We start from the raw sequence: 27,925 nt of genomic DNA, 5'->3' as shown, positions 1-27,925 counted from the left end.
TACAGAGAAGGAAACTAATGCTTAGGAATATTGAGTACTTTATACAAAGACACAGCTTCTGTTTTGGAAGGGCCAAGGAAAACTCCGTCTTCTGGCGGAGCTGTAATTCCTCCATTTGGGTTTACATGACTTATGAAGCATTATTTCTCAAAGATGCCTAAGTGATTGTGTTAAGTTCTATACCATTATTATTGTAATGGCCTAGTCTGATCTTTAATTCAGCATAGTACTCTTAATTATTATAAATTTACTTAATAAGAGCTTACTATGTGTGCCCATTCTATACTGGAGGGACGTAAAAGAAGTGTAAAACTATTTTCAAGCAACTTTTTAAATCTCATTGAAGAGATAAGACTGTTGTGTGTGTTTTTTATAGATTTATAGAGGAATATAGAGGGGGAGAGAGAAACATGGATCAGAGAGAAACATTGATCGGCTGCCTCCTGCGAGCCCCCTACTGGGGATCAAGCCCACAACTGGGCTTGTGTCCTGACTAGGAATTGAACCAGTGACTTCTTGGTGCATGGGTTGATGCCCAACTACTGAGTTACACCAGCTGGGCAAGACTGTTTTACTTGAAAACAATTAGTGAATAAGAAAATGGAATCTAGTGCTAATTTCTGATCAGAATATTAAGTGACCAATTAAAGAGACATTTAGAGAAAAGTAGAATGTAGAATCATGAAATTATCAGAAAAATATGTTGACTTCGTATAGTTTTGGCTTTTCAAGGAAGTATTTATTGTTTTAGAAAGCTTTTGTTAAGTTTGACTGACTATTGCTTGTAAGTAGAATGACCATATGCTTTATTATCCAAAGCAACACTTTTGTCAGTGACATTGGGGTTATTAGTAATTATACTGATACAACAGGAATAAAGTGGGTTGAATATTCACCACACTTAAAAGGAGTAAGACTCAGTTTAAAGCAAAATGAGATTGAAGAGAATGGTTCATATTTCTCTTTGTACCTCTTCAGTTCTTAGAACAGTGCCTTGTGTAGCTAAATGCTTGTTGAAATTATCAGTATTTAGCAATCTCTATATTTCCTGTTTTTAGGTTGCATAACTTTATAGTGAAAGTATAAGCTTTGATTGTATACTTCAATATAATTAAATCTAAAGTATTTAAATGATGGCAGTTTAAGTAGAGATGAAATACTTTGATCATACCCGCCTCTTTCTATTCCATTCTGATTCAAAATCTGTTAGTAGTTTTTTTGTTTTGTTTTTATCTCATTTGGAAGTGTAAAAGCCTCCAGGTAAAGAGAGCTTGCTATTAAGATGTCTGTCTCCTGGTGCAAACCAAGGAGTCTTTCAACCTGGGGAAGTCCATAACTTGATTTGAGTTAGACTATGCTGCTGTGAGCAAAGCTACCTTATAGAAGGGAACAGGAACGATTTATATATAACAATAACAACATACTGTCACTATAAATACATATTTAAATGGCATTACTTAATTTTAAAGTTAATATTAGAGATGCCATCTCTAATCCTATGTGATGCTTCTCAGCAGGCTAACAAGGGCCTGTCAGGACCCTCTGAGGCCTGGCTTTGTTAGCATCAAGCTTTCGTTAAGGACAGTGTTTCTTCCATGTAATTAAAAAAAAAAAAAATGAAGTATAACTCTTGCAAACCAAGTGTATATTTACATTTTTCTCTCTTCTGGCTTACGCAGGTCATGCAATAGGGAAAGGAATACTCTGAGAAGGAGGGAGCTTGTGTGGAATTTCTTTGCCAGCAGAGTGAACAAGGTCATAATTCCATAATGCAAAATATTCGTAGCACCAGCTGCAGAGTTATTTAATTATGGATCTAGGTGCCTTCCAGGGCATTTGGTTTTCAAGCAGAGTAGTGCTTCATTCAATGCTGCATGTTAAAACTAGGGTTACATTGACAATACTTAATGATCTGGACCTATTTATAGTTCTTATTTTGAAATGTATATCCTCTTTATATGTAGTGACTAGCATATTACAATTAAGGATATTATGCTTATCTTTTTAAAAACATAATTGAGTGAAATAATATCCAAGTTAACCATCCTTTTGTGTTCATAAAATGAGTTCATAACCAAACCATCTCTCCCACCCTGGTCCAAGTACAGACAAAGTACATGGGAGAAATAAATACTTTCTCAAGGAACAGGCCTCGCAGACTAAAACCTGTACTGTGACAGAATTGCACTGAGGAGTTAACTGACATCCTGTTGAGTTAGGTGTAAATATACCCAGATGAGGAAAAAAATGATTACTAGATATTAAATTCAGGCATAGTAGATGTAAAGTTCAGATTGGCTACCTGCTCAAATTCATCAGACAGTTTCCCATGCTCTGTTTTGGCAGTATACTTAGTTTTGCCCTCATTCTTTCATTTGTTTGTTCATGTTATTAAATACTTAAAATGTAATCAGTGCTGTGTACAAAACAGCAGTCAGGAAACCTTCAAGTCTTCAAATAATCTTACTGTATTTTGTTTCACTGTGAGCCCAATTTTAGTTGTGGCCGACTTACTCTAATTCTAAGATCTGATCTATCTAAATTCCCTTTGAGGAATAATGCGTTGTTCTTCCTTTGTTAAACTGCCAGTTAGTGTGGCTGTTTATTATCACACCAGTGACTCATTGCTTTCTTAAGCTGATTTCACTAGTAGATAGCAGTCCCTGTGAGCAGACTGTTTCTCAAGATTATTATAATCCTTTGTAACATTATGTGCTGCTTGAGTATAAGATTATTATCTACTAAAATCCATTTGTTTTGAAGTTCGGAACACCGATGGAGATATGCTGTTCTTTTAGAAAGAAAGGAAAAGTAAAAGAAAGAGCTGCAGAGCAGCCCAGACCATAAAGCATGTCTTAAAGGCAGCAGGGTGCCAGTTGGAAAGGTAGCAAACCAGCATTTCTCCCGGATCTGGAGTGGGTCCCTTCAAGTGTTTCTCACATGTCTTCATGGAAAATTAATGACTGAGAATATTATCTGTTTGGCTTTAAAGTTCAAACTAGTTATAGAGTGCCAATAGAAATAAAAAAGGAATGGCTAAAAAAAAAAAAAAAAAAAAAGGAATGGCTAAGAAGGGAGAGCCAAGCATCACTGCAGACACACTGGCATGTAGACCAATAAGAGGCAGGAAGTAGTAACTAGAACAGTTGCATTGTGTTTCCTGTTGTACAGAGTGGGGGTGGGGACCCAAACGTTCTAAAACTAAGTTTCATGCAGAGAATCTGTTTATTTATAGTAAGTTCAAAAGTATATAGTTCACTGAAAAAGTAGCAAAGGTAGCACATTGATGTCAGTCATAATTTTCTCAGACTCAAGGGACAAGCTCCAAAGTTTAAACCAAAAGGAGGTTAAGGGGTGACTTGATCATTGTAGGAAAGCTCTGTGTATTTCTAGCAAAGTTTTCTGAGGGAAAATGAACACATTTACATCCTCTAAAATGGATCATCTGGTTTAAAATCAGAATAAAATGTTAGACAAAGTTTAAGAAGGTCTTGGAATAAAAATAATTTTATACTGTGGGTCTGTTATAATCCTTACACTAGAGACTCTATGAAAGTTTTAAGTTGAAGAATATTGATTTTGCTGTGGTATAGCTTGTTATTGTTTTAAATAATGAGCCTAGTAGCAGCATATGCTAGTCTTGTGAGAGCAGACGCTGCTGTTCCGAAATGTAAACAGTGAAAATACATTGCCCTCTTAACCGTTTCAAAGTCTGCATGAGCAACTTGAATATAGATCAACAAGCAGTTGTACTTAATTGTTTGGAATTGCTTTCTTCTTAGTGCAGTTTAAGTCATTCTGAAAAGTAACATCTCACAAAATGGCCGAGTGGAGACTTTAAAAGAAAGAGTTCTGGAGAGACTAAATTGCAAGAAAGTGGTCAGATTTGAATGATCATGAAACCAACCCAGAGTAAAACTTGTTTTTCTGTTTACTTTAATGATCAGTAAAGAGGTTTGCAGGAGTTGATTTTGAATTTTATTTATTTATTTAAGAGAACTCACCCCCATTTCCTATTCGATTTGCAGCTATGTTTATATTTTCTTCTAAATCAGTGGTGAAGTTTACATATAGTAAAGAGTTAGAAAAAGAACCAAAAAGTTTTTTTATGAAATGTTTTACCTTTTGAAATATAGATGGATGTTTAGTTTATTCCACAATGTGTGTTTAATCGCCTCCTGTGCACAGCACATCAGACAAGAATAACATAATTCCTACTTGTGAAAGTATGACATCTCGTTTAATAAAAAGTACCTTTTGCATAAAAAAGACATTCTTGACCAATTTTTTTGACAAATGTGTTAATTTTTTTTTATCTCTATGCCATGGATTAGCTAAATTGTAGGTGAAATAGTTATAGTAGCATATGTCTGATAACTAGATGCAACCTTATACCCTTTGAAACAAGATGAGTATCCTATATAATCCTATATAATAAAAGGCTAATATGCAAATCGGCCGAATGGCAGGACAATCGGTCGCTATGACGCACACTGACCACCAGGGTCAGACACTCAACACAGGAGCTGCTCCCTGGTGGTCAGTGTGCTCCCACAGGGGGAGCGCCGCTCAGTCAGAAGCCAGGCTCATGGCTGGCAAGTGCAGCAGCGGTGGTGGGAAGCTGGCAGTCAGACATCCCCCGAGGGCTCCTGGACTGCGAGAGGGCACAGGCCGGGCTGAGGGACACCCTCTCCTCCACACCCCCCACTCCCCACAAGTGCACGAATTTCATGCATTGGGCCTCTCGTATTTTTATAATTTGCTATAGCAGCTTGTATGTGGGACTTAAACCCAAACTTAAATTCTTATGTAACAGAAGCAGTGAGACTCTCACTGCTAATAATTTAAGTAAACTGGGCCAACAGATAGATGAGCCCACCAAAGATAATGTTAACAATAGTATCCTGATGTCATAATGGCAAAAAGGAAGGCAGGATAACTTGCATCAATTTTTCTTATTAAATTGCCTTGTAGTAAACATAAAATGGAAGTAGGATTTCGCTGTAACACTTATTGAGAAAATACTGTGTGTCTGTCCTTTTATTGATAATATTATTTTGTATTCAGTATTAATAATTGCATACTAGAGTGATTTATACTTCAGTTATTTTGACCCAGTAACTTAACAGAATATTTTCCTGTAAGCACAAGTATGTATATGCTAAATTCTGAGCAGACATGGGACGTCCATCTCACTAAAAGTACCTTCCAACAAGCAGACTACTAATGAGTTCGAACCACAGAAGGGTGACTGAGGTGTTTTTCTTTGTTTAAGCATGCATGTCAGTTTCACAGAGACATACAATATCTGTTAAATGAATGCTAAATTAACAACAGCAGATTTAACTGCACTACTTTTACATGGGTCATGGCTGTGAGTTAGTGCCCTATTGGCTTTCTCTTTACCTGACAACTCTTCATGATTCCAATCTAAGATTTGTCTTAGAGAAAAGTCTGTAAGTCCCCTACTTTGGATTTTGAGCCCAGTGAAATGATTGTCATGAGCTGTTATTATTGCATCTGTCTCCAGCCAAACCTCTGGGCATTCTTACAGCTTGATAGTAAATTCAGTGACCTGCTATATCCACTGAAGATAGAGTTCAGCTTTTTTTTTTTTTTTTTTAAATATATTTTATTGATTTTTTACAGAGAGGAAGGGAGAGAGATAGAGAGTTAGAAACATCGATGAGAGAGAAACATCGATCAGCTGCCCCCTGCACATCTCCTACTGGGGATGTGCCCGCAACCCAGGTACATGCCCCTGACCGGAATCGAACCTGGGACCCTTCAGTCCGCAGGCCGACGCTCTATCCACTGAGCCAAACCGGTTTTGGCTAGAGTTCAGCTTTATTGCAAACAGAATTTAGAAGGTCTATTGTCCATCTGAGGCACTTGCCACTGGAAATAGCTCTTCCTTCTTTGTAGTAAGCAGTGAGCACTTAAAATTAAATGGGTCATTGTCTTCTTTAGTGAAATTTTTTCCCCAGAGTTCAGTAAAAAGGAACCAGTAGTCCACATATGTATACACCAACCATCTATAGCCAGCTATCTATCTATCTATCTATCTATCTATCTATCTATCTATCTATCTATCATCTATCTATCTAATGAGTTTACTTAGTATTCCCTTGTTAAGTTGTTAGATGCCAATAAACTTTTTTTTCTTTGAGGTGTGCTGAAAAATATTAGAGAATGAACCGGCCTATTAGAGAATGAATAGGAATTATGTTATTCTTGTCTGGTGTGCTGTGCACAGGAGGCACTTAAACACGTATCTTAGTCTCTTGGGAGCTATTCTCTTTTTTTCTCCTATCTTCCTTTCCAATAAAGTAAACAAACTCTTTGGGCTTCCATATCCTGGGTTAATGTAAAATTGGCATTTATTGAAAACTCGTGTCCTCCCATGTACCAAAAGGTCACCAGTTCAATTCCTGGTAAGGGCACATGTTTAGGTCATGGGATTGAGACCTAGTAGGGGCACGCTGGAGGCAGAATCGATGTTTTTCTCTCTCTCCCTTTCTCTCTCTCAAATCAATAAAAACATAAAAAATTCTTGCAGCACACCAGTTCTGCCTCTTGCAACACACCAATTGAAAATCACTATTATACACTAATGCGCTAAGCAAAAGATCCATTCATTTTTCTCAAGATCTCCTTAGAAAGCATACCTGGTTTTGAATTGAACATAAAAGCATTAAACAAATGGATAGCTCTTCTAAGTGGCTAAAATTTTTCACTCCTACGTGTTGGTTTGAGAACTGGTTTCCCCCCCCCAATTTCTATCTCCTACTCGGATGATATTAATAGTTGTGCTTATGTAATGCCTGTGTTGTGTGTGTGTTTTTAATCTCTACTTAGGTTGACCTGACAGTTCAAGAAAAGGAGAAATATCTTAATGTGTCTCGCTGGTTTTGTCACATTCAGCATTATCCAGGCATCAGGCAACATCTGTCTAGTGTTGTCTTCATCAAGAACAGACTGTATACAAATTCCCACTAGAAGCTACCCATGCCGTGCAGAAGAGATATTAAAAATATTTTACATGGAAAGTGTATTCTGGACCAGAGGGCTAATGTAAATTGATATGCAGTCATTTTTATTTGCTGAAGTTGATAGAATTTTTAAAGTATAAACATGTCTGAATGTTTTATTTTTTCTTTAGTTGAAATTTTGCAATTTTTTAATGTAAAAACTGCTATCAAAACTTGAGTTAAGATCAAGTTATAAATTAATTTGTTTTTATAGATGAAATTTATTTTAATAAAAGTTGCAAATCAGTGGCTTAATTTTAAAAAAAAACATTAGTCCTTTTAATGATTGACCTATTTGGCTATTTATTGACCTGTCTTTCATATTTTAAAATGCATTTTCCCCTTATGAATATTTACCGTTGTTTGTTTATTAAGATCTATAATAAATTGTGCCAAGGATAGAGAAAGGGAAGACAGATGTGTTTGTTTTCAAATATTTATGCGAACCAGTAAATGTGTTGGAAAAAATCTTTTTTGTTTGTTTCTTTCTTTTCCGTCATCATTACTCATTGAAGTGAAACTAACTACTGAGTGCCCTAGAGGGAGCTGGAATAAGATGCATTCTCTTGAGTTAATGGTTCTTTTGTTGTTGTTGAGCTTAGTGGAATATGCAGTAGATAAAAAGAGATGGGAAATTCCTGCTACCCCACTAATTTGGGGCTAGATAACTACTAGATTAAAATGAAAAGCCAGCTTTCATAGAAAGGCTGCTGTTGAAGCTATATGTAAAGAACAAAGAGACACTTTATTTAACAAATCTATACAATGTATAACTCTTACTGGCTGACTAAGTAATCATTTATTGAGAACTAAAGAATTTATATTTCCAAATAAGAAAAATTGAGTCTTCTAGCACTTTACTTTTTAATGATAGTTAATTTTTGGTTTTGATGCTGAATCTAAGTACTAGTATATGAATCAAAGGTCAGGTAGAAAGAGCAGGATAGGAAATAGACAGTATTCACATTATGCCTCACTGCTATGAATTATTCCTATCCTCACACTGCTCTTCTCCCCCTGGACTGCAGGTCAGCAGGACAGACAGGGTAGACAAGAGATGAGCTACCCAGCCTTCTCATCCCAACCATTTCATTTTTTTTTTCTTCAGTTTAAGTCTGCTGTGAGGAAAGGATAGGAGGACACCTCTTAATTTCTTTGTCAAATGTCCCTTCTTCCCATGTCTACCTTGTGAGTCTTAACCCTCTGAATCCTTACATCTGTTAACCAGTTCTTATTGAAGTGCACAGCATTGTTTCAACAGATGTTACCCAGTGTTACTATGGACCAAGACTTCCCTCTAGCAACTTAGATCTTACTGAATGAGGGGATGGCATAAATATGAAGGCCTGGCTCCTGCAAAGGTTAGATATTGTTCTCAGTGTCTAAATTGAAACAATTCATTTCTCATAGAAATGCTCCTGTGCATCATGGTCATTTCTGTCAGGTACCTCTCTGCCTGGAATGCCCTTTGCTTTTCACTTGATGGCCTCATCAGTATTCAGCTTGCTCATGTTTTCCTGAAAGTCATGTCTGTCAAGACCCATCGACCCATCTCTGCCTGCCCTTGTTTCTGGCACCGATAGCATTGTACTATTTTTTATTATATGTCTCTTCCACCAAACTTAATTCCCTGAAAGCAGAGATTCCTTTTTTCTTTGCATATCCAGCCCTCAAAACAGTGACTGGCATACAACAGCAGATGCTCAATGCGTGCTTGTTGAAAGAATGTAGTATTCTTTAAAGTCCATTTTGAGCTGACCAAGAAAAGTAAACACGTGAATTGAAATTAGGGACAGCTGTGTAGAGCACAAAAACCAAATAACTTTAAAGCAGATTGTTTTTTTGTCATGTAAATGAGCATAAGACAGTCCACAGTTGGCATTCCACCGCCAGCTCCCATCTTTCTTCACACTGAACAAGTAATGTTCTTTCACAAGTTTAACTTAAGGTCCAGGATGGCTATCAGAGCTCTAGACAAATCCATAATCAAGACCCAGAGAAAGAGGAAGAGAAGAAGGACAAAAAGACTCCTCGCAACTGAGTCCTGGAAGTCCTATTCAGCAATATCTACGTCTCTGGCATCCCTGCGGGGACAGAGTCTAGAAATGTAGTCCTTTACCCCCGACACGGCCATCCAGATCAAGCCTGTGCTTTGCCAATAAGGAAAAAGGAAAAAAGGGACACTGAGTAGGCAGCTGGCTGTCTCTGTCGCAGTAAATAGTGTTTGGGAAAATGCCTCTGAATGCCAAATAATCAACTTGTAAAATAATTTGTATTAGTACATTGTTAACATTCCATGGATTATTAATTTGCAAAGAATTAGAATACAATAAAATAAATACTTTTCACTGACAACAATTTTCATGATTCAGAAGTTATTTCAGGATCCCGCAATATTCAGTTACCAGGAATATCTGTTAATGTGCATTTTTAATAACATTTATTGGCATGTAGTATGTATCAGGCAGCATTTTACGTGAATTCACTGATTTTATCCCCTTTTTGTAGATAATGAAAATTGCCTAAGGTCACACAACCAGTATCAAGGGGCTGGGATTCAGACAAGTGTCTGGCTCAAACTTAACCTGTAATCCACTTTATTGGTGTACCAGTGACGTTCTGCTTAATTTGTGAAGGTAATTTTTAACCAACTTTAGAAAAAAGCTGCCTAGACATTGAATAAAATGTGTGTGTGTGTTTGTGTGTGTGTGTCTGTGTGTGTGTGTATCTTCAAGAATAAATGAGATGGTTACACAACTCAATGTACTAAAGCCTACTGACTTGTACACTTTAAATGGGTAAATGTTTATAATATGTGAATTATAGCACAAAAGCAGTGTTTTTAAAAAGGATTGGAGTCAAATACCTCAACCTCACCAAGTATTATGAGATGTTGGATAAGTCAATGCACATGAAATTCCTCTTAAGAAAAAGAAATAAAGATGACTGATTTTATGGTTTTTTAATTTGCAATGATAGTGTATAAGCATTACCTAGTGCAATCCCAAGCACACAGAAAGTGATCAATAAAGGATCGATTTTTTAAGGTCAAATTCTTAAACTAATTCTTTAGTTTTTTTCCAACCTATCATCCCTGAGGCACTTGCTCAGTGTAAGCCTATCTAAGATAAGACAACTTGGCCGAGTATCTTGTGGATTTTGCTAAAGCATTAATTCATCAATTTGCTTACCAGTTTTAAAATCTCTGGTCCTCACATCTTTCAAGCTGTTGAAAAATGGACCATTGTATTTTTCTTCTTTTCTAAAGTATCAGTGACACTCCTTTGAAACAAAGTGGGGCCATCTTTGTCCATGTTATCCCTTCTACCAAGTAGATGCCCTTTTCTAAGCATTTTCTTTCTATAATTCCCAAAAGCCTGCAGCACTGATCATTCAGTAATACCTCAGATATTTATTTAGCACCTACTATGTATCAGACACTGTGCTAGGCCCTGGAAATAACACTACTACATCTTTGCCTTCAGAGAGTTTACAATCCAGTAGTCTGTGAACAAATTTCCAAAATGGCATGTAAAGCATTCTTTGCAAGATTATCAGCCACTCAACATTCTTTGAAAGTAAATAAATAGCCCTAACCGGTTTGGCTCAGTGGATAGAGCATCAGCCTGTGGACTGAAAGGTCCTAGGTTTGATTCTGGCCAAGGGCAAGTACCTTGGTTGCGGGCACATCCCTGGTGGGGGGTGTGCAGGAGGCAGCTGATCGATGTTCCTCTCTCATGGATGTTTCTAACTCTCTGTCCCTCTCCCTTCCTCTCTGTAAAAAAATCAATAAAATATATTTTTTAAAAAAATAAAAAAGTAAATAAATATAATCAGGTGCCATTTACTGAGTGTGTTCTATGTTATGGGCTCTATACCAGACACTTGACAATAATCTTATTACCTCATGTTAATTTAGGAAAACCGGGGTGGCGGGGGGGGGGGGGGGGCGGGGGGCAGACACTAACCCACATGCTAACTAACATCTCAATTAGGCCATGGCTGGAGTGCATGAGAATCGTGCAATTTCATAGTTAGAGCACATAATCTGTCACCATGTTATGCTCTGGGGTTGATTTGACTGCCCTGACTAGACACTTGTTGGCCTTACCTCGCTCTTGCACATGCAACTTTCAAGAACAGACAAGAGATCCCAAATAAGAAAAGATCCATAAATTTTTCTTACTTAAATACTAGTTTTAAAACAAATAGAAATAATAGAACTGCAGGCAATATCAAAAGGCCATTTGTCTTTAGGCACAGTTATACCCAAAGCATCTAAGATGTTAAGTACTTTGTGGAATTCTGTGGTTGTAAATCTCAAGTAGCTGCTGTCACAGTACGGTAAAAAAAGTGACATAACTTCAAGAATGACATAATCATCCCTACATGACCTGATTTCCCAGTTTAAACTGCCCCTTCTCCATGCAGATTCAGACCCATTGCACTGAGATTCTTAACAGTCATGTGAACATTCTCACTTTTACTTCCTGTTAAATATAGGTCCTCCATTGGCTCCACCCAGTCATACCTGAAGCTAGTAAAGAGGCATGTTAGGTCTCCTGCTGGGATAAAGCCGGGAAGTAGTAACGGAATAAATGGGAAGAACACCATGGCTAGCGCATCATTGAGAGCCCTGCTGAAAGTCCTTCCAGAATAGTCTCAAGGTGTGTTGTTAGGAAAAAATAAAACTCTTATATTCAGGTACATATGTACATGTAAGTCACACCAAAGGTTAATTACACAAGTAATTTGTTTATTGACAAGTAGTCAATTTAGAATTGTAAATTGTGTTAAAATTGTATAAGTGGTAAGTAGCCAAATTAGAGTTACTGTTAAGTACAGCTTTTTCATTTATGTATTTTTGCTAACATTTCACTTTATTTCTTTGAAAAAAATTAGATGTTACATGAACTTTAATATTACTCTAGCTTTGGCAGAGATGTTTAATGGATTAAAGCAGTGGTTCTCAACCTTCCTAATGCCGCGGCCCTTTAATACAGTTCCTCATGTTGTGGTGACCCCCAACCATAAAATCATTTTCATTGCTACTTCATAACTGTAATTTTGCTACTGTTATGAATCGTCATGTAAATATCTGATATGCAGGATGTATTTTCATCGTTACAAATTGAACATAAAGCATAGTGATTAATCACAAAAACAATATGTAATTATATATGTGTTTTCCGATAGTCTTAGGCGACCCCTGTGAAAGAGTTGTTCGACCCCTAAAGGGGCCTCGACCCACAGGTTGAGAACTGCTGGATTAAAGCATTTAGCTTTTTACCCCAGAGAGCAGTATTTCTTCTTTCTCTTCCTAATTAGATAATCTGCTCCTACCCATTACCAGGCCACTAAATTTCAAATTCTCCGTACACCTGAGCAGGCTGCTACATATCTGGCCATCTTAATTTTAGTCTTGATTTATGGGAGCTGAATTACATTCCCAACTCTTCCTGGAGCTCTAGGTGAATTTTATTGCAAAAGCAATGGGGAGAAAGTTGCCATCATATATCTCTCTTGCCCGGGCAGAACTTTTAGATACACGAGGGGCTCTATATCCCACTGCTCCATGCCTTATATGCTGGATTTATAACACTGTGAAGCCCAGCTCTAGGGTTACATACGGGCATATCAGAGATGAGATGGGGAATTTGATTTTGCAATAATGATTACTTGTTGCTGGAGCCCACATTCCTGCAGGCTCTGCCTTTATTCCCCATACTGGTGGTGAATAAAACTCATTCCAACTGCTACCTAATCTAGTGAAACTCATCTTTCACCTCTGGGGGGGTGGGAGGGGTGGCGAAAGACAGGAAGTCAGGAGATTTTGAGATGTTGGCAATTTTTGCTATTGTGTCTCAAGGATTTCTGTTCCTATTAGCACTGTTCTTTTAGGAATGTTTTAATCTTTTAAATTTTCATTTCTTTGTGGGGAGAATAAAAGCTTTGCATCTTTTCCAGCTTGGTGAGTTGATTTGATGGCTTATTCGTGCTGTCGCTTCCGCTTCAAAGAGGCTGGGCCCCTAGGGCTAGCCAATTGTATTATGGATTCTGCAGATTTGGCTTTCCATTCCTGCTGGGTGTCATCTGTCCTCACAGTCCTGCAGTGGATAATTTTTGTCCTCTCTAATATCATCTAAGAAATTTGTGCCTGGCAGGCCTGTCCGTCCAAGTTAAGCTTGAAATAAAGTAGCCACACAACTAATTGAACAAGACATAGCTCTAAACAATAAGGCCACAGGCTTGCTTTGACCAGTACCAAAAACTTCCAGCCATTTGATTACAAATTCCAATGTTTTATTGGTGCAGGACATGAACTAGCCTCTTCGGGTAATATAAGTTATTCTTCCTCCACTGCCCCATTTTCCTGACCTGCAAAATACAAACACACACACCTTCATCTCCTTATTTTAATGGGCCTTAGAGGTTTTTAACCCTCTGGTTGGCTTCACCAGCCTTGCAGTTCCTACCTGTTTTCAGCATTTGACTGAAGCCCTATTGCTTGGATGAAAGAACTCTAGAGTTAACTGTCATTGTCAGAAATTTGGGGAGTAGGTAACGAATGTAGCAGAATGCAGCACTTCTCAGATGTTAGCATGCATGGTAATCTCCCGGAGCTTCTCAAAACACAGATTGCTGGGCCCAGTTTGAGTTTCTGATTCAAGAGATCTGGTGCAGAGACCACACCATGAGAACTGCTGTACTGCATCTGTCTGAATCTTAGGTGCCATTCATCAAAGAACTCATGTTTTTGTCTTTTTGCACAGTTGAGTCAAATTTTCTGAAGGAATGATCAGTGTAGTGAAGCACTCTGCATTCTGTTGGTTGGTCCTGTCACGGAGCACAGTTTGTCTCCATGGTAGCTCTCTCAGTAAAACACCACATGTTCTCCAAGTAATGGAGCTGTACCTGAAGCATCTCCAGGAGGACCTGCAGAATTCAGTGCAGGAAGGTTTCACACAGGACTTTAAAGTTGCTTTGGCCTAGAAAATCACCGATGAGCTGCACAGCCTCCACTTCACACCAAGAAACCTCTCCAGCCTAAAGTGCCAGATGCATTTCCAAAACTTCATGGGATTAATATGGAGTAATATTGACTATTTTACCCCCAAAGACCCTCTAATCTTCCCCCTCCTTTCGCTTTCATCAGTTTCTTCCATTTATAATTTTTAACCCACTTCAAAAATATGTTACAAAAAAGGATAAATAGTAATACAGAAAATGTTCTAGAAAAAATCTCATAAAATGCATTTAATAAAAATAAATAAATTTAGGAGTCCCCTCCCTCAATTATGCTTATCCTTGATGGGCTTATACTATAATAAATTCAAATTTAGTTTTCAATATGCATTAATTGAATACTCATTTTTATTTTTATTTTCTAATTTTTATAAGATTCAATAGAGAATTAGCAAATAATTTAACCCTGAAGTCAGAACTTCTACTAAATTCACATTATTTCCATGACTTAGGTGTCTTAAGTCTCACAAGTATAATAATTGAAAAAAAATCCCTTTACAATTTTATGGTTTATAGGGTCTGCTATTGAGAATCTCAGTAAAATGATGTTGTATAGAGTGCTATGAAGATAAGAACAGCTAATCTTAAAACCATAGAAGTATTTAGTGTGTGATTACATTTATGTAATACTTTTGAAATGACAATATTTTGGAAATGGAGGATACAATATAGGTTGCCAGGGGTTGGGAGGGGGCAGAGAGGAAGGTAGGTGTGGTTACACAAAGGCACCATGGGGGAATCCTTGAAACTGTTCAATATCTTGACTGTGATGATGAACACATAAACCTACACATGTGATTACATTGTTCAGCACTAAACACAAGTAAAACCGAAAATCTGAATAAGATTGGTAGATTGTATCAATATCCTGGTTGTGATACCGACATTTGCAAATTGTTACAATTGGAGGGAAACTAGGCAAAATGTACAAGAAATCTCTCTGTACACAACTGTGTGATCTCAAAGTTTTATTTAAAAAATGCAAAAAAGTCTCATTAATCCAGAAACAATAAGAGATAACATACAAGACCTTTTTAGCCTCGGAAACCAAGGAGACACTCAGAGCTGCCCCGACCCCAGCCGAGGTGCAGGCAGAACAGTGCTGCCAAAGTGGCTCTTCTCTGACTCTCCTCCCTATCTGAGCTACAGTTGAAAGATTTCTGGGAAGGGAGGGAATAAAATAGAGGCATACTGTACACTGGACCTGATCATCCCAGAAAACAACACAACCCCATAATGTACGGAGCAATGCAAATGGCTAAAACATGTATCTACAGGCTATCAGCAACAGAATTGCAGAAAAGTAATTGTGTAGTGAGTGATTTCATATTATCCCCTCCGGTGGACTGTACACTTCACCAGGAAGTAGAAGCATGAGCAGTCATGCTCACCGTTATATCTCAGCCCCCAGCACTGCATTTGACACACAGAAAATGCTCAATATATGTTCACTGTGTTTGGATGAAAAAATGAAAAGCCCATATGGCTTGTTCTATAGTATGGCTCCTCTTTTCCTTCCCTACAAATCTTCATTTTCTCCTCACCCATCACCTACACTTAAACACATACACAGGGATCAAGGCTGGGCAGTCCTTCAACCTGTCTGTGCCTCCGCCCTGCTCACCTGTGAGACAAGGATAACAATAATCACTGCTTCAGAGGACTGCCATAAGAATTTTAAAAATTAAAAATTCAGCACTTACAACAGTATTTGGCAGATTGTAAGTGCCATGTTGGTGTTTGTTCAACTGCCACATAATTCTGACACAGATTAAGAGTTAGCTCAGACCTGGCAGGTGAAGGGCACCACCCTCCTCCACAAGCTCTGGGGTTCCCAGGCCACCTGTGCTACCGACACACTCTACAAATTTGGGGGGTTCCCACTCCCCCTTGGATTCAATTAGTCACTAGGTTGACTCATTGAACCCAGGAAAGCGACGTACTTAGGATTACAGACTTATTGTAAAGGATACAAATCAGGACCAAATAACTAGATGCACCGGGCGAGGTCTGGGAGGGCCCCCAACATGAAGCTTCTTTGTCCTCAATACTCCTTACCTGGCAGCATATCAATACATGAGTGCCAACCAGGACGCTTACTGCAGCTTCAGTGTCCAGGAGGTTTTTATCAGGGTTTCAGTTCACAGACATGGATGACTGAATCATTGGCTCCAGCCTCCCTCTCTTTCCTACTTGGGAAATTTCAAGGCTTTAGAGGTTATCTCCCAGGAGCCAGGGACAAAGATCAGCCAAATTCTTTACTATACAACATACGGAAATTTTAGTAAATTGAATAGGCAGAAGGGAGGACAAAAAAAAAAAAAGCATTTCAGGAAGGGAGGTGTTTGAAAATAAAGAGGCAGAAATAAGTGTGGTATAGTCATGGTACAGTAGAAAGACCTGTTAGGTGATTAGCTTTGCTAAGTTGGAATGCGCCAGCCTTGAAGTTGAAAGACCGGGGCTTTGTCCATGGGTCTGCTATTCGATAACTATGGTGCCATCTTGTGGGAGTATAGGGATCATTGTAAACCAGCTTAAATCCTTTCTCTGAGAGGGGGACATAATTTAAATAGGTATACACACAACTTAGTGGATTGAAACAACAAAACTATATTATCTCTCACAATACTGTGGGTTGATGGGGCAGTTTTCTGGCTTCATTGCAATTCATGTGTCTGCATCAGCTGGCTGATGGCTGGACTGAAACTCCAAGAAGGCCTCTTTCACACATGCAGTGCCTTGGTGCTGACAGCTAGGGTGCCTACAGAATGTCTCTCTACAGGCGATGTCTCAACTTCTAGTGCTTCTCTACACAATGGCCTTGCTACAGCAGGACAGTCTGGACTCCCTGACAAGAGAGCAAAAGCAGAAACTGCCAGTTGTGTTAAGGCACACCACTTTCTCCACCATGTTCTTTTGGTCATAGCAAGTCACACGACCAGTCCAAATTCAAGGGGAGGGGGAGCAAATTCCATATCCTGATGGGAGGAGCAGCATGTTGCATGTGTGTGCAGGGAGGGAAGGAATCATCACAGCTATCTTCAGAGACTCTACCATATTCTCTGATTCCCAGCTTACTCATCTGAAAATGTGTATTTTATTATCTACGTCAACTAGATTAATGAGATTAAAACACATGATATATAAGTGACAGCATTTTATAAATTTTAAAGTGCTAAACAAGTACAATATATTATAGTGGTGGGTGGTAAAGGCAGATTGGAAGAACGAGAGCAGATTATAAAAGGAGATAGATTGTAATAACATTTATTGAGCATTTACTATATGTCAGGCATTGTACTAAGTGTCTTACAGGTATCTTCTTTAAATCACCACAACAAACCTTAAAGGATGGATATTTCATTTTATTTTACAAGAAAGGAATTGCAAGTGAGTGGCAGAGCCAAAATTAGAACCCAATTCTGTTTGGTTCCGAAGTCTTAACTACTGTACCCAGAGCTCTTCGATCACTTTTATCTATCAATCTGCAATTGGGTACGGGGAAGTAGCAGCTACCCAGAAATACTGAAACAAATTTTTTGGAGGCAGAACCCATAATCTGCATTTTTAACAGCTAGTTAATGTGGGAGAAACATTCAACCTCACTGTATATAGTAAGCCTTCTAAGGCTTTTCACTAGTTTAAAGATACTAAGAAGACCAGCTTAGAGGAAATGTAAGATTGCAGGTGCAGAAGAAAACGAATTAGAAAAGTGCCTGGCTATTGGGAGAATAATTATGTTTTCTGGAGGTTGATGCTAAAGCTGGGAAATGAAAGTAAGACTAGAAAAGTTAAAAGTCAGACCCAACAACTTGCAAATAACCAAATTTACATTTATTTATTAATTCATCAATTTTTTTACCTTTTTGCCTTTGGGCTTGTTATTTCCTGTGCTAGAAAACCCCAAGTTCCTTCACCCCACCCAACTTGGCTAACGTTTATTCCTTTTGGGTCTGATGAAAGATATGTGCCTTCTCTGGGAAGTTCTTTCTGGCCATCTCCCACCCCCAGGCGTTCCACATGTGTGCTCTGCCTTCCTCCATCCTATCAGTTAGGCCCTAAATGTTGGTTTGTGTGCCTTCTTCAGCAATAAACAGGAGAACCTTGTGTGTGTGTGTGGGGGGGGGGGGGGGGGCGGAGAAAAGGAGAGATTACTAGTAAGAGATGGGTCTTAGAAAGAGCCACCGCAAAGTTGCACCGTGTTTGTACTTTGAACAGGCGTGAAGACCTGTTGAGAATAGAAGATGAAGTTTATGGCAGCGGTTCTCAACCTGTGGGTGGTGACCCCTTTGGGGGTCGAACGACCCTTTCACAGGGGTCGCCTAAGACCATGGGAAAACACATATATAATTACATATTGTTTTTGTGATTAATCACTATGCTTTAATTATGTTCATTTGTAACAATGAAAATACATCCTGCATATCAGATATTTACATTACAATTCATAACAGTAGCAAAATTACAGTTATGAAGTAGCAACGAAAATAATTTTATGGTTGGGGGTGACCACAACATGAGGAACTGTATTAAAGGGTCGCGGCATTAGGAAGGTTGAGAACCACTGCTTTATAGAGTTTACCAAAGGGCAGCAATTTGATACAAGGCAGCCCCATAGATGTCTCTTCATGACCAGGGCAATTAAAAGCAACCTGGAAAACCCGTCCCTCCAATAATTACATGCATTTTAACTTAGCGCATATAACAGCTGGTTGAAATTTTGTAAATACAAGAACAGATTTTTTTTTTCTTCACATGGGCTCGAATGAGCCTGATAAGTGATCTGAGCAAATTACTTAAGGCACCTTCCCATCCAGGCAGCACCTGCCCCAATCTGGCATGGCGGCATCGGCTTCTTCCCGGTCACACCCCCAGTTACACTATGGGCCTTAGTGGGGCCAGGGCTGGTAGACTGCGCTGCCCGACGCGCTTTGATGACGGCGCACCCGCGCCTGGGAAGCGGGCCGATCAAGTCTGCGCAGGCGCAGCGCGGCCGCGGTGGGCGGAGCCGGCGGGATGAGTGGCGGCGGGCCGGAGGCCGCTGTGGGTGGTGAGGCCCCCGCGGCGGGCGGCAACAAGAAGAAGGACTCAGTGGGAACCGCGGGCTCGCCGGCGCACCTCATTATCAAGGGTACGGAGTGCAAGGGACATCGCCCTGGTGGGAGCCAGGGCGGCCTCGCCTCCCAGGCGGCGCCCTCGGCCCGGGGTGGCGAGGCGAGCAGGGTCGTGGCCGCGCCCCCTAGTTCTCTGCTCCTGGCGGCTCCTAGGAACGACCCGCCCAATCTCTCTTCCTCCAGGGAAAAAGCCTAGAGGTGGGCCGCCTCTCCCGTCCCCAAGCCCGGGACCCGGGCGCAGGGCCTCCGTGGGCGCGGCCACCTGGGATGCGGAACACGGAGTGGGAGTGGGAGTGGGCCGGGCTGCGCCTCCGGGCGGCCGCGGGGCGGCGGCCGGACCTGAGGTCGTGGCTTCACCCACCCTGGCTCTGCGCCTGGTCAGGCGGGAGTCAGTGAGATCACAGCTGAAAGCGTCTTCAAGCTCCAGACACGTGCACAGAGGTCCGTTCAGTCCCGGGTGCTTCGAGCTGGGAGCTTACAGCCTAGTAACATGGATTCTCACAGACCCCGAATTTAGTTCGAGTCCAGAGCTCGCCACCCTGTTTCCTGCAAAAAGGTCTTTGCCAGTTTCTTTCTTTTTTTAAATTAAATCTTTATTGTTCAGATTATTACAGTTGTTCCTCTTTTTTCCCCCACATAGCTCCCCTACACCCGGTTCCCACCTCCCCACCCCCCCCTCATCTATAGGTGTATGATTTTTATCCAGTCTCTTCCCGCACCTCCCACACCCCTTTCCCACCAAGAATTGTCAGTCCACTCCCTTTCTATGTCCCTGATTCTATTATATTCATCAGTTTATTCTGTTCATCAGATTATTTATTCACTTGATTTTTAGATTCACTTGTTGATAGATGTGTATTTGTTGTTCATAATTTGTATCTTTACCTTTTTCTTCTTCTTCCTCTTCTTAAAGGATACCTTTCAGCGTTTCATATAATGCTGGTTTGGTGGTGATGAACTCCTTTAGCTTTTTCTTATCTGTGAGGCTCTTTATCTGACCTTCAATTCTGAATGATAGCTTTGCTGGATAAAGTAATCTTGGTTGTAGGATCTTGCTACTCATCACTTTGAATATATCTTGCCACTCCCTTCTGGCCTGCATAGTTTCTGTTGAGAAATCAGCTGACAGTCGTATGGGTACTCCCTTGTAGGTAACTGACTGTCTTTCTCTTGCTGCTTTTAAGATTCTCTCTTTGTCTTTTGCTCTTGGCATTTTAATGATGATGTGTCTTGGTGTGGTCCTCTTTGGATTCCTTTTGTTTGGGGTTCTCTTCGCTTCCTGGACTTTTAAGTCTATTTCTTTCTCCAGGTAGGGGAAGTTTCCTGTCATTATTTCTTCAAATAGGTTTTCAATATCTTGCTCTCTCTCTTCTTCTGGCCCCCCTATAATTCGGATGTTGGTATGCTTGAAGCTGTCCCAGAGGCTCCTTACACTATCTTCATATTTTTGGATTCTTTTTTCTTTTTGTTTTTCTTGGGTGTTTTTTGCTTCTTTTTATTTCAAATCTTTGATTTGATTCTTGCGATCCTCTAGTCTGCTATTGGAACTCTGTATAATATTCTTTATTTCAGTCAGTGTATGCTTAATTTCTAGTTGGTCCTTTTTCATATCCTCAAGGGTCTCACTAAATTTATTGGCGGTCTCACTAGATTTATTGAGGGGTCTCACTAAATTTATCAGCGGTTTCTAGAAAATTCCTGAAAAACCTTATAAGTGTGGTTTTGAACTCTATATCCAGTCGTTTGCTTTCCTCCATTTCTGTCATTTGTGACCTGTTTCTTTGTCTCCGCATTTTTTATGCTTCCCTGTGTGGATAGAGTGGCTTTGTGTGCTAGGTGTCCTATAGGGCCCAGTGGCTCAGCCCTCCCCAATTACCTGAGGTGGACACTCTTGGTGCACCCCTTTGTGGGCTTTGTGCACAGTCTTGTTGTAGTTAAGCCTTGATTGTTGTAGGTATCACTGGGAGGAATTGACCTCCAAGCCAATTGGCTGTGAGAATCAGCTGTGTCTACAGTGGGAAAACTTTGTGCTGGAGACACCCCTCTGGGGCAAGACGTGCTTCAGTGGGACTTTGGTGCTCACTGAGTCTGCCCCCTGAGTGTGTCCTTTCTGGATCCGAGGAGCTGCAATCTGGATGGTCCCACTCTGACCACTGGGTACACTGGCTTTTGGATCTCTAAGGAGGTGCTAATTTAGCCTCTGCCTGAAGCTACCCAGCAGGAGCTATGGAGAGATCTGCAGATTCCTCTTTTTTGTTTGGGGTTTGGAGGTGCCTAGATGAGGCCCAGCTGTGAAGCAGTGCAAGCTGCTGTCAGGCCTTGGGCCTTCTTTTGGATGTTCTGGGTCTCTCTGACCCAGTTGCAGTTTGTTAGGTAATTTGCAGATTGCAAAGGGCCAGGCCTTTCATATGCAAAAGCTTGGGTGGGGCGGGATCTCAGGGAATCAACAGGGTGGAGCAAACAGCTATGGCTGATCCTCAGTCCTGCCCTAAGAGGCCCCCGGGTCTCAGTGTCCCGGGTCTCAGTGTCCTGGTAATCGCTGCAAGCACCTCTGAGAGAATGCTGCCCTCGAGTTCTGACCAATGCCAGACAGTCCTGTTTCTCCCCATATGAGTCTGGGCCCCCAGAGACTTGCCCGGAACTAGAGTTCAGAGCAGTTGGGAGCTTGAGACTCCCTCCCGATTGAAAAAGACAGCCATGTCCTCAGTTGCCAGCCCTTTTCACGTGCGCCTCCATACCTCTGCACTTTACTTCCACACCGCACCTCCTCTGAGTCTCAGTGTGCTTTTCTCTTCTAGTTGTAGAATTTCCACTCAGCCAGCCTTCCTGTGGTTCTGGATGATGTCCTTTTTGTCTTTTAGTTGTATTTTTGAAGTGGTTGTGCAAGGCAGCAATTTCCCATGGTCACCTATGTCACCATCTTGGTTTCTCAGTCATCTTCTTCAGTTTCTCATCGCAGGTCTTTCTTAACCCCCTCCACCCCGTCAGCCCCACCACGTTGCAGTGTGGAAGAAGCCCTGGTAGGACTCGCGAGCCCTTCAGCACCACCCGGGGCAGGCCCCTTGGATGCTGCCTGTTTTTTAACCATAGGTGTTAGGATTGGAGAGTGTGCGGGAGCGGGGCACAGGTGTTAGGGCTACATTATAATTGTTTATAGGTGTAATCTTAGTGAACTACCACTTCATTTTTTTTCGTTGTAGTCAAATACCTCGTAACAAGTTTTATCTTAACCATCTAAGTGTACAGTTCAGTGGTGTTAGTACATTCACATTGTGCAACTGTCACTGCCATCCATCTCCATAATGTATCTTCCCAAAGTCTGTACTCATTCAACACCCACTCCCCGTGGCTTCTAGCAGCCACCATTCTATTCTGTCTCTGAGGACTACTCAAAGTACTTTATATAAATGTAATCAGACAGTGTTTGTCATTTTGTGATTGGCTTATTTGACTTAACCATCCTCAGGGTTTATCCATACATACTGTAGCATGTGTCGGAATTTCCTTTTTAAGGCTAAGTAATATTCTGTTGTATGTATGTATGTATATATACACACCACGTTTTGTGTATCCATTTATCCGTGGGTGGACACCTATGGCTTCAACCTTTTGGTTATTGTGAATATGGGTATGCACATTATGTTTGAGTCCCTGCTTTCAAATTTTTTGACTATATACCCAACACTGGAATTGCTGGATCAAAGATAATTCTGTTTTTTAATTTTTTGGGCAATCGCCATATTGTTTTCCATAGAGGTTGTATGATATTACAGTCTCACTAACTGCACAAGCATTCCGGTTTCTTCACATCCTCACCAAGACTTGGCATTTTCTGTTTCCCTGCTAGTCCCTCCTAACGTGTATGAGGTAGTATCTTGTAGTTCTGGTTTTCATTTCCCTAATAAACAGTGATGTTCATCATCTTTTTATGTGCTTAGTGGCTATTTGTATAGCTTCTTTGGAGAAATGTCCATTTGAGTCCTTTGCTCATTTTTATATAAAATAATTTGGGTTTTTTGTTGTTTTAGTTGTAGGAGTTCTTTATTCTGGATATTAACCCCTTTTCAGATACATGATTTGCATATATTTTTTCCTATTCCATGGGTTACCTTTTCACTCTGTTGATTGCATCCTTTGTACAGAACTTTTTAATTTTAATTTACTTAAAAAAAAAAGAAAAGATAATTCAAGGGAAGTTTTTCAAGTTAATCCAAAATTGAGTTGCAATTGAAAATATGTCTGAACAGCCTTGGCTTTTTCAATGAATCCATTCATTCTAAAAAATCTATTTTTAATTCATCTTATTTGAAGACTGTCAATTGTGAACAGATATTTGTTTAATTTTGTTGCTCGAGTCTAGTGAAAGGGAAACATACAAATAAATGATTTTGATACTTATGCCTTGGGTCTTTGAGGGCTTCTGGCCCATGGGTGAGTGTTAGGGGTGGGGACTGGGAGACAGGAGCATCTTCCTGGAGGATGGAGTGTCTGATCTGCGTCTTGAGGAATAAAGTGTTGGCAGTTAACAAAGAGGGCAAGGTATTTTGGACTTTCGAATACCATGAGCAAAGGTATGCGGGCCTACAGCAGCAGGAGTGTCTGGGAAATGAGGTGGAGTTCCATGGAAATCAGACCATAGAAGACTTTTTCTTCAGTGGCAGGAAACTATCCAATAATAAGTATGAGAATCGTGATTAGATTTGTATTTTAAGTGAAGCACTTGGGCAGATAGTAGTTGGTCCTCACCTTGTGGATTGCATATTTGTGAGTTTGCCTGTTTGCTAAGATAAATTCATAACTCCAAAATCAATGTTGGTGGTGCTTTCATAGTCATTCCCACATAGGCAGAGTAGAAAAAAAAATTTAGCTGCCCTACGTGCACATTCATAGCTGAGTTTGAACAACACACCACTCTCTGCTTTTTGTTTCAGCTCTCTTACAGTAAACAAATGTCCTTTTTGCTCTCTATTTAGTGCCATTTTTTTCACTTTTATGTAATTTTTGTGGTTGGTTTTGCTGTTTAAAGTGGTTTCCAAGTATAGTGCTGAAGTGGCCCTAAACACAAGAAGGCTGTGCTGTGCCTTAGAGAGACAGTACATGTATTGGAGAAGTTTCTTTCAGGTATGAGCTGCAGTGCTGTTTGCTGTGAGTTCTGTGTTAATCAGCCATCCAGATAAAAAGAAGAAAATTCATCAATCTGTATATGAGGCCACTTTAGAAAGTGCCAAGGTAACATTTATGGTGGTGTGATGAAGCAATGGAAAAGCAGCTAAATTTGTGGGTTTATGACCCATAGAGAAAGTGTAGTGGACTGCACTGTGTAAAGTTGAAAGCCAGAGAAATCTATAGTTCAGTTACCAAGGGTCAGGGAAATGTTAAACCCTTCTAGGCTAGTGCTGGCTGGCATTCTCAGAGGTGGTACAGTGAAAAAATGTTAGACTTGCCGATGAAGCAGGTTCTGCAGATCAGGAGGCTGTAGAACTTTAAAAATACCTGCTAAGAGTTATACAGGAAACAGTGTTATTGGAAGAGCAGATCTTCAACACTGAGGCTGGTGTGTTTTACAAGGATCTTGGTAAACAAACCTATATGACACCGATAGCATTTTGGTTAACAAAAATATGACAAGAGGTTTGTAGGAACCTAATCTCATATTTCTTTTAAGAGCAATAGTTCAGTATTCTATAGTTCAGCATTCATGGCAACTTTACAAACATAACTACTGCAAATAATGAAAATTGACGCTGCATGGAGTGGGTTATAGAGAGGTGCAGCCAACTGTTGATGTAGTCCAAGTGAGACAAGGAGGGATGGAAAAGGGGATGATTTGATAAGTTGTGAGGAAGAATAACGTATAAATGTTGACACCAAAGGTATAAACAGGAAAAATTGCAATGCAGTAAATTGTTCCTTAGTATATACAAAGCTTCACATATTACATTGAAGGCCTCCAAATTTAAGAACAGAGTAAAAAACTTATTTAATGAGAGATCTGCAATTTACTACATTCCTCCTTGTTCCATAATTCCATAGCATATTGATCTTCCATTAAAGTGATTATCCTAACCTATGTGTGAAGGGATATTTGTCTAACTCCCATAGTAGAGTATGAACTTTTGGAGAACGGAAGATGGTATCTTTTATCTTGTATACATCAAGCAACAAAAGGATGCTTCCCATGTAGCTGTGTGAAAATCTGTAGCTTATATTTGTTTACATTATTTATAGAGACTTTACGTATTTGTAATCCTTGGGACTCCAACAAACTCTGAATTATTATAATGTGCTTGTTTTATTATCCTATTCTATATAATAAAAGCCTAATATGCTGAGTTCAACCAATCAAAGTGTAATATGCTAATGATATGCTAAGGTTGTTCAACTGCTTGCTATGACATGCACTTGACCACCAGGGGGCAGACAGGTGACCAGTTGACCAGTCGCTGTGACATGCACTGACCACCAGGGGGCAGATGCTACAACTGGTAGGTTAGCTTGCTGCTGGGGTCCGGCCGATCAGGACTGAGCAAGACAGGCCCGACATGCCCTGGAGCCCTCCCATGGTCCCTCCCCAGCTGGCCAACCTCCCATGTCCCTCCCAGGCTCTGATTGTGCACTGGTGGGATCCCTCGGCCTGGCCTGCACCCTCTCGCAATCTGGGACCCCTCAGGGAATGTCAGAGAGCCAGTTTCAGCCTGATCCCGCTCAATGCAGGAGCTGCCCCCTGGTGGGCAGTGTGCTCCCACAAGGCGAGCGCTGCTCAGCCAGAAGCCTGGCTCACGGCTGGCAAGTGCAGTGGCGGTGGTGGGAGCCTCTCCCGCCTCCGCGGCAGTGCTAAGGATGTCCGACTGCTGGCTTAGGCCTGTTCCCTGTGGGGAGCGGACCTAAACCTTCAGTCGGACATCCCCCGAGGGCTCCCAGATTGCGAGAGAGCACAGGCCGGGCTGAGCGACCCCCACCCCAAGGGCACGAATTTCGTGCACCGGGCCTCTAGTAATGTTATAACAAAACTAGTTAGTGGCTTAATTTCTACAGTAATGTGTGTTTCAGAATCTTCTCTCTCTGTCCCCCCCCCCATCTTTACTATCTTAAATTTGTGGTTTTAGATGTGATCACTATCTACGTCCAAACAATTGAATCATCTCGCTAAAGATTAAGTAAATTCCCATTATATCAGGCCGCAGAAATAGATCTCCCCAAATCAACAAAGCTTAATGACTTCTTAGTCACATAGAAAAATACATGTTAATTCATTTATGCACTCTGGACATGTAAATAATTTGGTCTTGAAGATGCTTGCTGGAGGAGAGAGAGGATTTTAGTAAGTGATATATGATGGAAATATATGCACTGTGCTTTGGGAACATACAATAGGGACATTCCTTGAGACCTAAAGGAAGCTAGATAGAATTAATGAAAATTTTAAATAAGTTTGATGTCTGAGCGGTTTGAAGAAAGAGCACAGGGATTAGGGAATTGGGGAATGGTTCCAGGTGATGACAGTAGTATGAACTGTGGCAAGGATGCATGAAGCAGCATGGCGTGTTTGGAAAACTGCAGGTAGCTCAGAATTGCTGACAGGTGAGGAGATGAGGCTGGAGCCAGACCATGGAGGCCCTTATGTGGCTTCTGAGGAGCTTGGAATCTAGTCTCTTACCTGGACACTGGTGGTTATATTTTTACTTAGCATACTTCCCACAATGTATCCCAATAAAACTCATTAAAATAGAGAATTGAATTTACCCTGTTGCATATCTGCAAAAGTAAGAAACTTGAGGAGCAGATGATACCAATGAGTAAATATGAATGGCACATGTTCTTATTTGGAGATTTAACTCGTCCAGGAATTTTGAGGTTTACTCCTTAAACTATATAGTTGTTACTAAGTAGAATGACTCACCTAAAACAGTTAAAATTTAGAACTTTTTTCTTTAATTATGTCTTTTTCAGACCCATTAAAAAGTTCAGAGACTTATAATGAACACTGACCCACCATCTTAATAAGTAAACATGAAAAGACCACTGTGTGGGATGAATAGAGCACAGAGGTTTTTTTAGAGCATGAAACTATTCTATATACCACAATGTTGAGTACATGTCATTATACGTTTTTCAACACCAAGAGTGAATCCTAATGTAAACTATTTACTTTGAGTGATAAAAATGTGTCAATGTAGGTTAATTGATTGTAACAAATGTACCACTGTGGTGCAGGTATGTTGATAGAAGGGGGATTGTGGGTATGTGGGGGCGAGAGGTATAATGGAACTCTGTGATTTCTGCTTAATTTTGCTACGAGCCCAAAACTGCTATAAAAAAAATTAAGTTTATTGATTAAATTTTTAAAAAGGGGGACCACTGTGTAGCTTGCTCAGATTGCATTCTTCTCCCTCTAAAGGTAACCACTGCCTTGAATTTGGTATTTATTCTTCTCATACATTTCTTTGTAGTTTTATTTCTTCTGTATGTATCCCAAAAGGAAGTATCATTTTGCATATTTTTAAAGTTTATATAAATAGCTTTATCCTACTGACCTTCTTTGTGTACAACATTATATTTGTAGAATTTATCCATGTTCATAAATGTAACTCTAGTGTATTCATTCATTTTCTGATGTATAGTATTTTGTCATGAATATGTTTAGGTTGTTTCCTTTTTTCTTTTGACATCACACTCATTTATAAGAGTCTCTTTCATTTGGGTAAGCGTTTTTCTAGAGCACATAGGTAGGCATGAAATTGCTAGGTATAGGTG

At 40.2% G+C, this 27,925-nt stretch overlaps 2 protein-coding genes across 5 annotated transcripts in view; both read left to right on the top strand.

Moving 5' to 3' along the window:
* EEF1E1 (eukaryotic translation elongation factor 1 epsilon 1) overlaps positions 1–10,734 on the top strand; it is a 36,122-nt gene extending 25,388 nt beyond the window's left edge. The window contains exon 4 of one of the 2 annotated variants that reach the window (XM_059688568.1): positions 9,540–10,734. In XM_059688568.1, the coding sequence (XP_059544551.1) occupies positions 9,540–9,557 (18 nt within the window). In that variant the 3' untranslated portion in view covers positions 9,558–10,734. Of the gene's footprint in view, positions 1–6,858; positions 7,289–9,539 lie in introns of those variants that run through there. The other variant, XM_059688567.1, reaches the window with a different exon arrangement.
* Positions 10,735–19,005: 8,271 nt separating this feature from the next.
* The window catches only part of BLOC1S5 (biogenesis of lysosomal organelles complex 1 subunit 5), a 59,840-nt gene continuing 50,920 nt past the window's right edge, over positions 19,006–27,925 (top strand). The window contains exons 1-2 of one of the 3 annotated variants that reach the window (XM_059688577.1): positions 19,006–19,188; positions 19,355–19,771. In XM_059688577.1, the coding sequence (XP_059544560.1) occupies positions 19,074–19,188; positions 19,355–19,755 (516 nt within the window). In that variant the 5' untranslated portion in view covers positions 19,006–19,073 and the 3' untranslated portion in view covers positions 19,756–19,771. Of the gene's footprint in view, positions 19,189–19,354; positions 19,772–27,925 lie in introns of those variants that run through there. The other 2 variants (XM_059688578.1, XM_059688576.1) reach the window with 2 other exon arrangements.

Source organism: Myotis daubentonii, chromosome 3 (genome assembly GCF_963259705.1).
Source record: "Myotis daubentonii chromosome 3, mMyoDau2.1, whole genome shotgun sequence".
NCBI classification, from domain to species: Eukaryota; Metazoa; Chordata; class Mammalia; order Chiroptera; family Vespertilionidae; genus Myotis; species Myotis daubentonii.
The sequence above is the reverse complement of the archived record's forward strand: the minus strand, read 5'-3'. Positions and strand labels throughout refer to the sequence as shown.